General features: G+C 50.3%; 1 protein-coding gene across 1 annotated transcript in view; it reads right to left on the minus strand.

Annotated features, from left to right (window-relative positions):
* The window catches only part of GPA33 (glycoprotein A33), a 38,430-nt gene that overhangs the window by 14,342 nt on the left and 7,667 nt on the right, over positions 1-16,421 (minus strand). The window contains exons 2-3 of the mRNA XM_049633865.1: positions 8,759-8,913; positions 2,807-3,023 (exon numbers count right to left, since the gene is read on the minus strand). Coding sequence (XP_049489822.1) covers positions 2,807-3,023; positions 8,759-8,913 — 372 coding nt within the window. The remainder of the gene's footprint in view (positions 1-2,806; positions 3,024-8,758; positions 8,914-16,421) is intronic.

Consider the following 16,421-nt stretch of genomic DNA (forward strand, 5'->3'; position numbering starts at 1 on the left):
GAGAGAGAGAGAATCCCAAGCAGGCTCCACACTGTCAGTACAGAGCCCGGGAGGGGGCTCGAACTCACAGACCATGAGATCATGACCTGAGCGGAAATCAAGAGTCAGACGCTTAACTGACTGAGTGACCCAGGCACCCCTCCTCCCCACCTCCTTCTTTTAGAAGTGAAGGAGCCATGTCCCCCATCTCAAGTCAGGGAGGCACCCAGAGAATCCCACGTGGAGACTGGGGTGCTCTGCCATTAGAGCGGGCATCTCTCATTCCCTGGCTGAAGCTCCCTGAGTGACAGAAACCTGTAAGCTCCTGGGTGCTGATCCTGCAACCCGATGATGGAAGGACTTTATAGTCGCTCCTGCGTTTCTGGGGACCCATCTGAAGACTGTGGGGCCTGCCTGTTGCCGAGAGAAGCTGGCTGGAGCAGGCTGCGAAGGCAGGGTAAGGGCGGGGGCCGATTCGTGTCAAAAGGAAGGACTCTGCTTGCTGGGCTGCAGGGAGCCCAGAGTGGGTGTGCAGAGAGCAGGAGTGAGTGCCACAAGCAGGGGCTGGGTAGAGAAAAGGAGGGGGGCACACACACTACCTGTGTCAGGTGGTGGAACCCACCATGGCACCCCTAAAAAGGCTGTGGTGGGGAGGTCCGCTATGACTGGAATTGTATGAGAGCCAGGACGGAGATATACCTGGTCCAGCCAGGTGAGCAGGCCTTTGCCTTTTTCCCTTTATCCCTGCCTCCCTTGGCCATGGCCTCAGAGGAGCCACATGGCCTCGCGGGGTGGAAGGAGTTGGACTAAGGAGGGGAAGGAGACAGACCCAAGCCCTCACTCCCCGCCGCTGGTCCCTAAGCTTTAGGGGGTTGGGCCCGATTGGGGGATGGTGAGGCCTATTAGTGGCTAGATTAAGATTTTGATTTAGGCTCAACTGATTTTTTTTTTTTCACCTAACAAATGAACAATATTTATGAAAATTTAAAAGATAGGTAACATTCGGTGCTGGTAAGGATATGAGGACACAGTTATGCTCAGATAATGCTCCCAGCAATGTAAGTTGCTCTGGGGAAAACACTTTGCCGGGACGGATTGCCATTTAACGAGAGCATAGTCTTTGACCCAGAAATCCTACTTTTAAGAATCTACCCAGGGGCGCCTGGGTGGCTCAGTTGGTTAAGCGGCCGACTTCGGCCCAGGTCATGATCTCACGGTCCGTGAGTTCGAGCCCCGCGTCGGGCTCTCTGCTGACAGCTCAGAGCCTGGAGCCTGTTTCAGATTCTGTGTCTCCCTCTCTTTCTCTGACCCTCCCCTGTTCATGCTTTGTCTCTCTCTGTCTCAAAAATAAATAAACGTTAATAAAAAAAATTAAAAAAAAAAAAAGAATCTATCCAATAAAAATAAAAACAACGGAGTGGAAGAATATCTATGTATCTATTGATATCAGTATTGTGCATACAAAAAACAATGGGAACAGCCTGAGAATATCCATCAGTATGGAACACTGGAACAAACCGTAGTACATCCATGCGACCGAACGTATGCTAATAGGTAGATCTATCAATATTGACCTGGAGAAATATGCACGTAACATTACCCAAGTTAAGTTGCAGGGTGATCTTTGTAATATGATCTCTTTTTTTTCCCAAAGGAAAGGAAAGAAAGTGTGTGTGTGTGTGTGTGTGGGTGGGTGTGTGTGTGTGTGTGTGTACATGCACACACACGTGCGCATGTGCGTGTTTTGAAAGCACATGGTGAAAAGTATGGAAGAATACACATCAGTACCACCAATAGCTACCGTGCTGGTGGCAGACCGGAAGGAAGAGACAGTTAATTATTCTTTATTCAGGGCTATACTGTTTGGCATTATATCAACAACTGCTTCCAGGCAGCCACTTTATTCAATTAAAAAGAAAATCCCACCAAGTAGTGTAAAGGGAGACTACAAAGGAAAATGATCCATCGTTTGGGTTTAAAGGGTTAGCTCGGAGCCCAGAGGCTGCTTCAGATTCTGTGCCTCCTTTTCTCTCTGCCCCTTCCCCACTCATGCTGTCTGTCTCTCAAAAATGAATCAATGTTAGGGGCATCTGGGTGGCTCAGTCGGTTGAGCGTCCGACTTCGGCTCAGGTCATGATCTCACGGTTCGTGAGTTCGAGCCCCGAGTCGGGCTCTGTGCTGACAGCTCGGAGCCTGGAACCCGCTTCGGATTCTGTGTCTCCTCCTCTCTCTGCCCCTCCCCTGCTCATGCTCTCTCTCCCTCTGTCTCTCAATAATAAACATTAAAAGTATTTTTTTAATGAATAAATGTTAAAAAAAATAATAAAAAATAAAGTGCTGCTCACCTCCCAGGGTAGAGGCCATTCCTCATATTGGACATAGAGTAGGCATTGACTAAAATGTTCCCAATAACAGTTGGACTCTGAGTCAGGTGCCTACTTTCTCTGGGCCTCGTCTACAAAATGCAGATACTAAAGTAGATGTCTGGCCCTCAGCACCACAGAAAGGCACAGTGAGAGCCCTCATCTAGGATCTGCGATTTCTCTTTGCTTCTCCCTAATAAGTTCACCTTGAAAAGGATGAGAGCTTGGGGCATGGGGAAGAGCACTGGACAGAGCAGGGACAGAATTTCCCAGGCTGACCCCGGGGCCACTCCAAACAGGCCTTCTCCTCTGCCCGGGGAACTGTCCTTGGTGGACACAGCTCAGAAGAAAAAGGGAAGCCCTGGGGGAATCTGGCTTTACCTGACCACCAGGGAGCTCCTCCTCCCTGCACCCCTCCCTGCACCACGGCCCTGCTGGCCCAGGAAAGAGATGGAGACACTCACCGAGGACTAAGAGCTGGACACGTGACTTTGGGGTGCCTCCCAGGTCTTCCATCAGTGACACTGAGCACTCGTAGGTGCCATTGTCTTCCATAGTCAGCTGACCGATAGTGATGGAGGCGTCTGAGATCTCAGCGTTGCCAGATACATTGACTCGGTCCTTGTAAAGTTCACCGCTGATGAGGGTTTTGGTCAGAAATTTCCAGATGAGCACCATTTCCTGGGAGGAAGAAGAAACGGCACTCGGTCTTACCCCAAGTCTCAGCACGGAGCTTGCAGCCCGTGCTGACCACCCTCACCCATCGTTCCCAAGCCCAAAGTGCTGACACACCAACCCATCAGAACAAACAGCTCTAATACGTGGTGCCCGTTTGCGGATCCTTTTATTGTGCATGTATATTTTTAACGAAAATTTTGGAAGACCTGGGCAGGTAGGCCGTTCATACCGCAGGAGCACATGTGGATAAATGGGGCCTTCTCAGACCCCCCACGCTGTCGCCTTTCGTACAAGTGGCAGTTCTGGCCTCTCTCTTACCCATTCAATTGCAGTCCATTGTCTGTCCTCATTCATTCAGCCAACCCATATTTATTGAGCACCTATTATGTGCCATACATGGTGTTAGGCAGCCCCCCTCGGCTTCCGAGCCCACTTTATTTACTTGACTCGTGCCTTTGGAATATGTTCATTCGTTGATATACTCGTTGTTTACCAAAACGAACATGACACTGGCTCAGATCACTACTTTCTAGCCAGACCGCCTCTATTCAAATTCCACTTCCTCCACTTACCAGTGGCATGACCTTGAGCAAAATGCTGACCTCCCTGTTTCCTCCTCTACGAAATGGAGATCAAAATAATAATGCCTATTTTATATGATTTTTGTGAGGAGGACAGTAGGTAATATAAGCAAAGCAGTTAGGGCTTTGCCCGACATGCTAGGTTTGCTGTGAGCGCTAGACATAATTGTTCCTGAGGACCTACTAGGTGTGCCTGACATTCAAAAACGGATCACTCATGATTTCTGCCCTTAAAGAATAACAAGAGCGATAGGCAACCCAACGTTAACAACGCCCGATAATTAGCTATGGGACCTCAGAAGAGAGGTATTGCTTCTAAACTGGGAAATCAGGGAAGCCTTCCCGGAAGAGTTCCCGGAAGACAGTGCCTTGGACCCCGAAGGACAAAGGAGAACCAGCCAGGCAAAGGGCTGGGGAGTTGGGGCGGTGCCTGTTGGAGGAAGACAGACGTATCTGGCATTTTAGGCAAACGGAGAACAACGGGGAAGGTCCTCGGAGTGGGAAGCTCTGGGTCAACCCCAAGTGGTTCATAGGAAAGGAGGTGAGTGTGTAGTGAAGGGTGGGTGGGAGGTGAGCCACGGGCAGGTAGCAGTGAAGATCAGACTGCTGTCTACTGAGCACGTGTTGCATGCTGGGTACTCTTCTAAGCACTTTGTATGTATTATCTCACTTAATCCTCACAATACCCCCATGATGGAGGTATTGTGATTACACCCATTTCACACATGCGGAAACCAAGGCACCGAGAGGTTAAGGACTTCTCCCAAGTTTACATGGTTAACTGAATGGCAGGGCAGGGATTTGAACCAGGCGTTCTGGCTTCAGAGCCTGAACATTGATTCTATGTTACCAGATTGCAGGCTCCGGGTATATGGGACTGAATAGTTTGCATTTTACCCCCAAAGCATGGAGAGCCTGCGTGCTTCAACACAGGGTGGGAAATGAATTAGAAGGAGAAGGAAGGGCCGTTAGGAAATCTGCAGTTAGCAATTCAGATGACAAGTGATGGGTCTTGAGGTAAGGCTGTGCCCATGCAGATGGGAAGAATGAGTGAATTTGAGGAGCGTGAAGGGGGCAGACAATGGGGCTTGGGGCGCATTAAAGGTATAGGGTTGGGGAGTGGCAGACGTCAAGGGTGAGAGTCTTTGGCCCGGATATTTGGGTGTGTGGTGATGTCACTTCCAAGAGAGGAAACACCTAGAGAGAGAATGGGTTTTTTAATGTTTATTTATTTTGAGGGGAGGGGCAGAGAGAGAGAGAGAGGGAGAGAATCTGGAGCAGGCTCCGTGCTCAGTGCAGAGTCTGATGTGGGGCCCCATCCCACCAACCGAGAACACAGAGATCATGACCTGAGCCAAAATTAAGAGTCAGATGCTTAACCGACTGAGCCACCCAGGTGCCCCGAGAGAGAGAATGTTCTAAGACAAACTTCATTCTGTGCTAAACGTGATGTGCCTGATGCGTTGACGGGACACGGGGGCGGGCAGCAGGGGGGCGGGGGGAGTTCGGGAGGAGCTGGGCTCCAAAGGATGGGGGCTTGGGAGTCAGTGACCTAGATGTTGACTGAGCCGTGGGCCACATGAAGCCGCCCCAGGTAAATGAAGAAGGTGCACCAAGTGCCGGGTTACTTCGTTCTGAAAGGTCAAGGGGAGGTCAGAGAGGTAGGAAGAAAACCCAGGATGAGACTGCCGAAAGGCCAAGGGAGGAAGATTCGAGACGGAGGTTGAAAGAGGTTGACAGTGGGAGCTGCTAGCGCGAGATGAAACCGGAGGCCGGAGGAGCACATTGAAGTCAGCGGAAGAGAAGTTGCTGGCGATGCCAGGGGCTTGGCGAAGGCAGCGGGCAGAGCACGCTGGGGAGAGATGGGAGCGTGGCCACAGTGTCAGGGGTGCCGCCGCCCGTGTCCTTTGGGGAAATTAGAAAAAGGAGGCCTAGTGTTCGGGCAGACGCAGCCAGTGCCAGGGCACTCGAGCTGGCTAATGGAGTGCCCCCTGCCGGGCAGAGCGTCACTGTGACCGCCCCGGAGGGGACAGATAGAAGGGGCGGAGCATCAGGGCGGGAGACGAGGGACGGGCTCGGCTGTGGACCGGTCCGTGGACGCAGATCCTTCCCAGCTCGGCTCTTTTCGGCCCTGCTGGCTCTGCCCCGGACTCTTCATGCCCCAACCGCCCTTCCAATCACAGCTGTCCTGTGGCTTCTCCCTGATCACCCATCCCTTCGCCCGTGTCACAAGAATCTCCCTGAGAACACAGAGCGAATCCCTTCCTCTGCACCCCTGCTTACTCTCAAGGGGATTGCCTCAGATCCTTTCGGAGGTGAGGGATCCATCCAGAAGAGCTTTAGTGTTTAAGCACTCGGAGAGGTGCCTGGCAGACTTTGCATCTGCTTGGCTGAACCCACGTGGTGGTGAAAGAGACATCCTTCAGTTTCTCAGGCTGAAGGCAGCAGCTTCCCTCTCTAGGTTTTCCCCGCTAGGATTCCGGAAATAGGACGTGTGCCCGTGGCCCATCAGCGTCCCTGGAGCCACAGACAGCAGGTGCAGCAGGCCACGATTTCCTCTCCTTTACCATCCGTCCTTCTGCTGTAGGCCCTGGGTGTCCTGGGTCACCCCTTCTCTCCTGTCAGGGAGAAAGCTAAATGCCTTCACTCTGGGTATTCCAGGGCCCTAATGCTCACCTCTGGCAGGCACGTTTGGGGAGCGGGGGACATTCAAGATACTTTTGTGATTTTTTAACCTCTCCCCCCTTTTTGTATATGTACTGCTAAGCATGAGAAAATGAGGAAATACGGCTCTAATGTTTAACAAAGGAAGGAGAAAGAAAGACCCTAATTTCTGGGAGGCGGTCTCCGTCTATGTGGAAAAGGAGATCAAGACTGTTATCAAAAGTTTGTCTGGGGGCGCCTGGGTGGCTCAGTCGGTCAGGCATCGGACTTTGGCTCGGATCATGATCATGCAGTTCATGAGTTCAAGCCCCTCATCGGGCTCTGTGCTGACAGCTCAGAGCCTGGAGCCCGCTTCAGATTCTGTGTCTCCCTCTATCTCTCTGCCCCTCACCTGCTCGCACTCTGTCTCTCTCTCAAAAATAAACATTAAAAAAAAAAAAAAAAGTCTGTGTGCGTGATTGCCCCTGACTTTAGAATCCAAAAAAAAAAAAAATTTTTTTTGCCACGTTGTGCCTTTCCTCCTGGATTGTAAGTGGAACACAATCCTGGTGCCCATTTATACTGTGAAGTGGATATTGTTACAAAGAACACACCAGAGGCTTTCTCACTGGTAAACAAATAATGCCTTGTGAAGGCAGGAGAGAAACCCCTGCAGTTTTACCAGCTGATGCTGTCTGTCTTCTGGAGAATAAATTTTGGATGTTCTTTTTTCTCCCCCCCCCCTCCAAAAATAAAATTAAAAAAATCAAATAGGTGCTCCACCTCTTAAAATTAGAGAAATGTGAATTTGATCAATAACGAGATACCTTTTTCACTTATCAAAATGGCAAATATCAAACAGTCTGGAGAATGCTCTGTGTTGGAGAAGGAGGTGCCCTCGTGTTGGTGAGAGTGGACATTGCCATGACATCGAATGACAGCAATTTGATTTTATTTATCAAAGTTTTAAATTCACATATCCTGTGACTCAAAAGTTCCATTTAAAAAATTGTTTTTATTGAGTTATTTTTGGGAGAGAGGGAGGGGCAGAAAGGGACAGGGAGAAAGGGAATCCCAAGCAGGCTCCGGGCTCTCAGTGCAGAGCCCAATGAGGGGCTCGAACTCACGAACTGTGAGCAGAAACCAAGCGTCGGACACTCAACCGACTGAGCCACCTAGGAGCCAGAAGTTTCGTTTTAAATAATTGATCCTATATGTATATAATTTAAATATACCTTCATGCTATTATATATGTGTATATATATATATCCATAGACACTCATATAGAGATATTTATTGCCCCATTACTCGTAACAGCAAAATATAGGAAACAAACCAAATGTCTATCATTGGTACAAATAGCACATTCCTAAAATGAAACACAATGCAGATGGTTAAAAAATGACATAGATATAAATGTACTGACGTATGAAAAGATCTTCATGGTACGTATTAACAGGAAAAAGCCAAGTGCAGAACGACGTATGTGTAGTCTATGTAAACATACATATTCATATATGTATATGTGCACATACATAAGTCTACACGTACGTTTGTATTTGTGTATAGCCTGTATTGAAGGCCACCCCCAAATTGTTAAGGGTGGTTCCCTCTGGTGAGGGGAACAGGACACTGGGGGTTTAGGGTATGAGGTAGACAGACTTTCACTCTGGGTACCTTTTTACTGCTTCAACTTCGGTCCTATGCATGTGTTATTTATTTATATATTTACTTTTTTAATGTCACTTAATGACAAATTAGTTTCCCTACCACACCCGGTGCTCATCCCGACAAGTGCCCTCCTCCATGCCCATCACCCCCTTTCCCCTCTCCCCCACGCCCCCTTAACCCTCAGTTTGGCAAACCCAAGCATCTCTTAGGGTTTGCCTCCCTCCCTCTCTGTGACTTTTTTTTCCCCCCCTTCCCCTCGCCCGAGGTCTCCTGTCAAGCATGTGCTATTTAGACACACACATTCACCCAGTTGAGGCTGTGGGGAAACAGGCACTCAGGCCCTGCTGGTGGAACACAAAATGCTGCCCTGTGGAGGGCAGCTTGGTAGCCTCCGTGAAATCGTAAAAGCATTTACCCTCTCTGGGAGCGCATTCTACCTGAGCTCTTAAGGAATGCGGGCGCTCTCTATTAACTGATACAGGAAGCTCTCTGGGAACGATATGAAGTGAAAAATGCAAGGGGCAGAACAGCCTGGAATATGCTGCCTATAAAATCTGGTCTCGGGGAGAGCTCTGTGCTCGTGAAAAGGAATGACGGTCTCGAATGACACAATTTAGGTCATGTGAGACAGTCCAGCAGAAGGATATTTTAGAGAAGGTCACTTTTTCATGATAAAGGACCCCTCCCCGGGGCCAACATTCACTGCTTCCTCCCGTCAGCCCAGCCTGGGTGTTAACGTTTATTCTAACATTTATTGAAAGACTCTTTAGTGCTTGTCCCCTAAGAGGTCGTGGTCAGGTAATACGCATTCCCATGACAGGAGTATTTTTTAAGGATCCTTACCGAGTGACTCCTTAGAAGCTTGTCCCATTGCACAAATCCATCTCGGTTGGAGGCAGAAGTGTGGTAGGTGCACGGAAGGGTAACGCTGTCTCCCCGGGCAGCCCGGAGAACATTCCGGGGGGTTTCCACAAAGATGGCATTGGCAGTCACCCAGACTGGAAAGGAAGTGGGAAGCGGGAAGAAGTAAATGGTACGACATAGCCACTCGTCGCCCATAGGGCTTCTGAGGGAATACCCAGGGACATCCTCCCCCTGCACTCGCAGCCGGACAAGATCACACTGTGATCTTGGCCGTGGCGCACCAGCTGTTCTCCTCCAAGACTAAGGCGAAGACAAACGTGCACCTTGGTCCACCCTATACCCATCCCTCAGCACCACAAAGTTAAATGTATTGTGCGGTAGTGTGGTAGCTAAAAGCCCAGCTTTGAGCCTCAGCCCCACCTCTTACCAGCTGCGTGAACTTTTCTCATCCGTCAAGTAGGAACACGGATACTCCCTAGAGCTTCTGGGAGAACTTGATGGGATAAGACGCGTAAATAGATATATATTTTTTAGTCCCCGTCACATAGATGGCTTTTGATAAATAGTCCTCACCATCTTTTTTGTTGTGATGATGATGTAGTCATTCACTGAACACATTTTTACGCAGCGCTTAAAGGTGGTAAGGAGTTTTATAAATAAGATTAGATCAAGGTAAAGAGATAGAAGGTATTCCCTGGGGTTTGTCGGGAAAAGGTGTCCCTGGTGAGTTTATTCTACATAAGTTTATCAGGACAAGGTGAGGAAACCAGTGCGGCCACGTCAGTATGTCCCATCATGTGTGCTCATCTTACCACATGATGGTGACTCTCCTCCGTGTCCCCTCCTCTTGGATCTGGGTGAGGCTGTGACTACAGTGTGAGTGTTGCCATATGGCTCCTCAAGCTAACCTGTAAGAGGCCGTAAGCTTTGCCTGGTCCTCTTGAGCTGCTCACTCTGAGAACCTAAATCAACATTCCGCGAGGAAGTGAAGCGGCCGCATGGAAAGAGCACGTGCAGGTATTTGGGACACGCCCCCAGAGGAGGTCCCCGGGCAGCCACCCTCACTTCCCAGCCTGTAATTGAGCAAGCCCAGCCATCGAGGGAAGCAGAACCGAACGGACCCTGCAGAACCCGCCCATAGTGAGGATTCCTGAGCAAAATACATGTTGGCATTGTTTCAAGACACTAAGTCTTGGGTGGTTTGGTTTGTAGCAATGGGTGGTTGGAGCAGAAAGCCACGTGGATACGTGTCATGAGAATTTTCTAGGCAGGAGTAAGTGTGGTCCACGCGAGGAACAGCAAGGAAGACACAAGGGTGGGAGGGGAGTGAGGAGGAGAGATGAGACAGAGAAGGGCCTTGTAGCACATATTTGGGGCTTTAGATTTTACTCTGGAGGCGTGGGAAGCCCTTGGGAGGGATTTAAGCAGAGGTTATACATGTGACATACGTTTTGTTGATTTAATTTTAAGTCGACATCCAAATTAGTTAGCATCTAGTGCAACAGTGATTTCAGGAGTAGATTCCTGAGGGCCCCTGACCCATTTAGCCCCTCCCCCCTCCCACAACCCCTCCAGCAACCCTCAGTTTGTTCTCCATATTTTTGAGTCTCTTCTGTTTTGTCCCCCTCCCTGTGTTTATATGATTTTTGTTTCCCTTCCCTTATGTTCATCTGTTTTGTCTCTTCAAGTCCTCATGGGAGTGAAGTCATATGATTTTTGTCTTTCTCTGACTGACTAATTTCACTTAGCATAATCCCCTCCAGTTCCATCCATATAGGTGCAGATGGCAAGATCTCATTCTTTTTGATTGCTGAGTAATACTCCATTATATATATATATATATATCACGTTATATATATATCACGTTATATATATATCACGTTATATATGTATCACTATATATATATATATATATATATATATATATACATACACCACATCTTCTTTATCCATTCATCCATTGATGGGCATTTGGGCTCTTTCCATACTTTGGCTATTGTTGATAGAGCTGCTATAAACATGGGGGTGCCTGTGTCCCTCCGAAACAGCACACCTGTATCCCTTGGGTAAATACCTAGTAGTGCGATTGCTGGTTGGAGGGTGGTTCTATTTTTAGTTTTTTGAGTCACCTCCATACTGTTTTCCAGAGTGGCTGCACCAGCTTGCCTTCCCATATTTGACATACATTTTTAAAGCATCATCCTGGCTGAAGTGAGGTGAAAGGAAGGAGGATACTGGGGAACAGAACGGAAGCAGGGCAAACATTCCAGGGGCTATTTCAACAGTCCAGATGAGTGCAAATGGTGGCTTGGGCACAGGAGGTCGTGATGGTGGCGGTGGAGAGAGGTGATCCACATTCGAAGGGATGTAGACAATAGAGCCAATGGGATTTGGCTGCACATTAGATTTGACATGTTAGAGGAAAAGAGGAGGCAAGGATCTGTACAGGATTTGGCCTGAACAACTGGGAGGGTGGGATCATCATTTATGGAGAAGACGAAGGCTGAGGGAGGGGCAGGTTTCAGGGGGAAGATCTGGAGTTTGCTTGTGGACATGTGAAGTTTGAGATGCTTATTAGACACCTAGGTGTTGAGGAGACGGTTGTGCAAGTCTGAAGTTCCCCCGGAGAGGTCTTTGAAGGCCAGAGGATGGGGAGGAAAACAGAGAAGTGCACGAAGACAGGGAAGATATCCGGGACGGGGCCCTGGGCCACTCCAGTGCTTAGTGGTGGCAAAAATGAGGGGAAACCCGGCAAGGGAGAAAGAGAACTGGCCAGGGGGCTAGGAAGACAGCCAAGAGAAAGCATTTCCCAGAGGCCGCGCAGGAAGCGTTTCATGAACGCAGAGGGGGCCAACCACTCCGATGCTGCCCATCTGTTGGGCCAGGGAACTGGGAACCGAGAGATGACCACTGGCTGTGGTCACATGGAGGTGACCTTGGTATGAGCAGATTCCACGGAGTGGAGAGGGATGGAGCCTGGGAAATGGGTTCAAGAGCAAATGGGAGGAGAGGAAGAGGACGGCTTTTGCCAAAAGGGAGAGAGAGGGGGGCGCCTGCATGGCTCAGTCGGTTAAGCGGCCGACTTTGGCTCAGGTCATGGTCTCACGGTCTGTGAGTTTGAGCCCCGCCTTGGGCTCTGTGCTGACAGCTCAGAGCCTGGAGACAGCTCGGAGCCTGGGGCCTGCTTCGGATTCTGTGTCTCCCCCTCTCTCTGCTCCTCCCCTACTCACGCCTCTGTCTCTCTCTCTCTTTCTCTCAAAAGTAAATAAACATTAAAAAAAAAAAAAAGGGAGAGAGAGAAAAGGGGCTGTGGGGGCTAAAGGAGTCTGTAGGGCTGAGAGAGGTCTGTGCCTTTTTAAAAATATATGTTTCATGATTTAAACAATGTTTTTTTAATACTGCAGCCTTTGTTTTCCTCTTCTATGGGATCTTTGCATCCCTACTCAGCGAGTGAGGCAAAAGTGTCGGACGGGACATCTAATCTGTGATGAGAAAAGTAAGAAGTAGAGAAGTTCATCTCTAGAGCCTTCCAATTATCCAATATCTCCTTTCCATCTGCCCAGAACCCACCCTGCCCCGAACAGCTGCTGCCCCCCTTCCTGCTGCTGCCTGAGAGCGGCCTGCCTCATGCTCAAAGGGTTCTCTCTCACCCTCACCCCCCTCAAGGTTCTCCTCAAGGCTGAGCCCTTCTATTCGTGAAGAGTATCCAACTGACTCAGCTAATTCCCCACAAGGGGTTAAAAATGGTCAGTGTTGTGTTAACCTCTCCAAGGACAGACAAAGTGGGAGAGCGAGTGCTTTCACCTCTTGGAAGGAATCAGAATCTGCTGGTGCCATAGTTTGCTGAGGAAGAAGTTTAGAGTGGGTCCACTGTCCTAGAGGGAAGGTCCAGGCTCTCCCAAGCAGAGTGGATGCCTCTCTCCTTTGTGCCACCTGCTACCCAGGAGTACCTGCCTCTTAGCACTTCTGTCTCCTGAAAGTTTATAACACAATACAGCAGAGTGGCCAAGGGCCCAAATGCGGGAGCCAAACTGCCCAGGCTACCATCATCATTCTTACTTTAAAAAAGTTTTTTTTTAATGTTTATTTATTTTTGAAAGAGAGAGACAGGGCGTGAGGGGGGGGGGGGCAGAGAGAGAGAGGGAGACACAGACTCTGAAGCAGGCTCCAGGCTCCGAGCTGTCAGCACAGAGCCCGACGCGGGGCTCGAACCCACAAACCGAAAGATCATGACCTGAGCCAAAGTTGGACACCTAACCGACAGAGCCGCCTCGGCACTCCTCTTTTTCTGTGTGACCTTAACCAACTTAATTAACTTCTCTGTGCCTCCGTTTTCCCAGCTATGAAACGAGGATAACAGTATTACCTAACTCAAGGTTGTTGGGGGGGATTGCATGGCTTACCATAGTCAGCGTGCATGTCCCCTACCCTGGCACAGGGGCAAGAACTATACCAGCATTCTAGATTGTCACGTCTTCCCCCTCTGCTACTCTGTTTTCCTCATCTTTGTGTCCCCAGGGCTCAACAAAGGGCCCCACCGAGGAGGTGCTCAAGCAAGCACTCTTCCACAGCAAATAAACGAGTTGTAGAGAATCCGAGCTTGAAAGATGGGTGGGATTCACACCCAGAGAAACTTGCTGGAGAACCTGTCTTACCGATTGCTAGAAACATGCCAAAAAATCAAATAAAGGACCAAAAGAGCCCCCCCCGAGAGGGGAAGACGCCCCAGTTGGAAAGGAGAAAGGTCCACTGAACCTCCCTAAAAGGGTGGGGTCGGAGACCCAGCCTGAAGCCCTGATGACTGCTTGTAAATAATTAAGGTTTGTTAAGAAGATAATAAACTGTCTCCTGAGAGCTCACCGGAAAGTAATACATCCAAGGAGGATAATGAAATGTTTGATGGAACTGGCCGCTTGAGGCAAACGCGGCGCATTATTGGAACCCCTGGGGAACTGGCAGTGAGGCTGTCACTTAGGAAAATCCATCCGCTCTGAGAAACCACATGGTTAAGGAGGAGGTGCCCCGAGGCCAGAGGTGACCCCACCCGCCCCAGGGCAAGGCGCTGGCTCTGGCCTTGAGGAAGTGTTAGTCCCCTGGAGGGGGAGGGGCAGCTCACAGGGCGGGGGGGTGGGGATCTGTGCTGCCTCCACTGGTGGCCGCGGTGGCTAGAACTTAGCATTTGTCAGCCTGGACCTGTAGGGATCCGTAACTTCTAATCGAGTCAATGAATTTCACCAGGGTCCTACTTCAGGGCCAGGCGCTGGGGAAGTGAGCAGAAACCACTGGGCCCTCCTCCAGAAACCACCGGGACCGTCCCAGCCCCCGCCTGCTCGCAGGCTTGTCCGGACCTGCTTCAGGCGGCACGCTTCTCTCGTGCACGCACAATCTTCACGTTCTGACGGCTGGTGCGTGCAGGCAGATGGCACGCTCCTGCTGGCAGGGTGTCTCCCGTTTCTCTTGTCGCCACTGCCTGCCAGCTCCCCCCTCAAGGTTTCTACAGAGCTGGGTGCTCATGAGACCTTGTGGACTGGGGCGCCCGGGCGACTCGGTCGGTTAAGCGTCCTACTTGGGCTTGGGGTCACGGGCCCCTGCGTTAGGCTCGGTGCTGACGGCTCAGAGCCTACTTGGGATTCTCTCTCTCCCTCCCTCCCGCTGCCCTTCCCCACTGACACACTCTCTCTCTCTCGTGCAAAATAAATAAACTTAAAAACAAGTGGCCTGGGGCACAGTCCCTGCACAGGAAGGAGTCAGAGGTCCCTGCCAGCCGGCAGCCTAATGGAGCCTAATTAAGCGTAAGTGTCAAGGGAGTCAGGTGTAGGGGGAGGGACGGGAGGGGCAGTGTTACCACCCCAAGAAGGATTGTAACAGAAAGGCTCATTGAGGCGGCGGGACTTGGAATTGCCCCGCCCCGAAGGAGTCAATTCACTATGCTGAACTCGTATATGTAAGAACGTAGAAGAAGCAGCCAGAAAAAGCAAGACTCCCGCCAGGGCGAGAAGGGTGGGATCAGGTCCTATGGGACTAGCCGTGCTCACGGCGAGTGTCAGCTGCTTCCATGTGTGCGGAGAGACAAGTCCCTACGTGGGAGCCCCTGTCTGTGACTGTGTCCTGCCCGTGCCAGGTGTTTAGGGCATCCCTGACTCACCAGGGCAGAAAATGAGGAAGCAGGCCAAAGGCCACCGGGTGGCACAGGGGAGGGAGGCACCTCAGGAAGGAGGCGGGCTCCAAGTGTGACAGCTGGTGCTGGGGCAGAGAGGGCTGCTCCAGGGACAGGGCTAGCTGGGAACAGAGACAAGCCCAGCGGGGAAGACCCGGGTTCTGCCGACACGGAGGAGTTTGAGGGGCAACACTCTCTATAAGAGCCTCTGGGTCGAATACGTCTGCCACCAACTTTCTCAATACTGAAATTCCTACCACCGAGGGGCGACACTGAAGCTGCTGAATGCAAGTGCTGTCTGGGAAGGAGGGGGGACACACTGGGCGACTCTCTTCCTCTCACCTGCAGGACCGACCCATCTCCTTAATTAATCCCTCTTATCCATCAGACCCTGGAAAGGCGCTCGGGATGGGTAACTTTTTTTTTTAAGTGCTTTTATTATTTTTTTTAAGTTTATTTTGTTGCGGGGGGAGGGGAGAAAAATGCTAGCGGGGGAGGGGCAGAGAGAGAAGAGAGAGAATCCCAAGCAGGCTCTGGGTTGTTAGCACAAAGCCCGATGTGGGGCTCAAACTCACGAACCATGAGATCATGACCCGACCCCAAATCAAGAGTCGGACGCTTAACCCACTGAGCCACCCAGGCGTCCCTAGAATGGGTGACTTTTGATAGAAGCAGATGAGATTAGAAAGTGGAGACTTGGAGAGAAGCTGGGACTGCCCAGAGAAAGAGGGAAGGAAAGAAAGGCAGGACAGGAGATAACTATACGCAAACCAGCTTGCTGCCTAGTGAGGCTCCAAAGGGTAGGTTCTCATTCATTAACAGCCTGTTCAGCAAATGGCTGCGGGGCACGCATGTTGCAGGCACTGTGCTAGACTTTGGGGAGAAAATGACAAGCAGGGGCAGACAGGGTCACCGCTCTCACGGCACTCAATCTTCCGGGTGAGTCAAACTGGAATGAAGAATCCCAGAGACAAATGTAAAACCACCATGGAAAACAAGTATTACACATTCAGCGACAGGATATAACAAAATTTGGGGATGAGAAGAGGTGATCCTAAGGGAGAGCCTCTTGAGATGACATTAGAGGATGAGCAGGAGGGAACCACAAGAAAATTGGAGAAGAGATGGGGGTGGGGGAAGAGCATTGTACAGAGGTCAGGGCGTGGAGAAGGTGGGGCACATTCCAGAAAGGAAAAGAAGCTGTTTAGGACAAATTCCACTATCTGTCCTCTTTCAGCCAGGTTGCCTCCCCTTGTCCCCTCAAGACTGTCCTACAATGCAATTCTGGGCTGTCCTAGAACGCCTTGTGGCCAGAAATGTGGAACGGGGCCCAAGTCTAAAAGGCCATGACGACAATTTGAGGGGTTTTATTGTGTGTGGGTTCTCTTGCTATCCGCCTTGATGGCTAAATTGATACAGTTCTTTTTTGCATCAAAGAAGTGAAGACTCAAAAGGGGGAGGGAAAAAAGAGCACTAATTAGTTTG

Source organism: Panthera uncia, chromosome F1, assembly GCF_023721935.1.
Source record: "Panthera uncia isolate 11264 chromosome F1, Puncia_PCG_1.0, whole genome shotgun sequence".
Taxonomy (NCBI): Eukaryota; Metazoa; Chordata; class Mammalia; order Carnivora; family Felidae; genus Panthera; species Panthera uncia.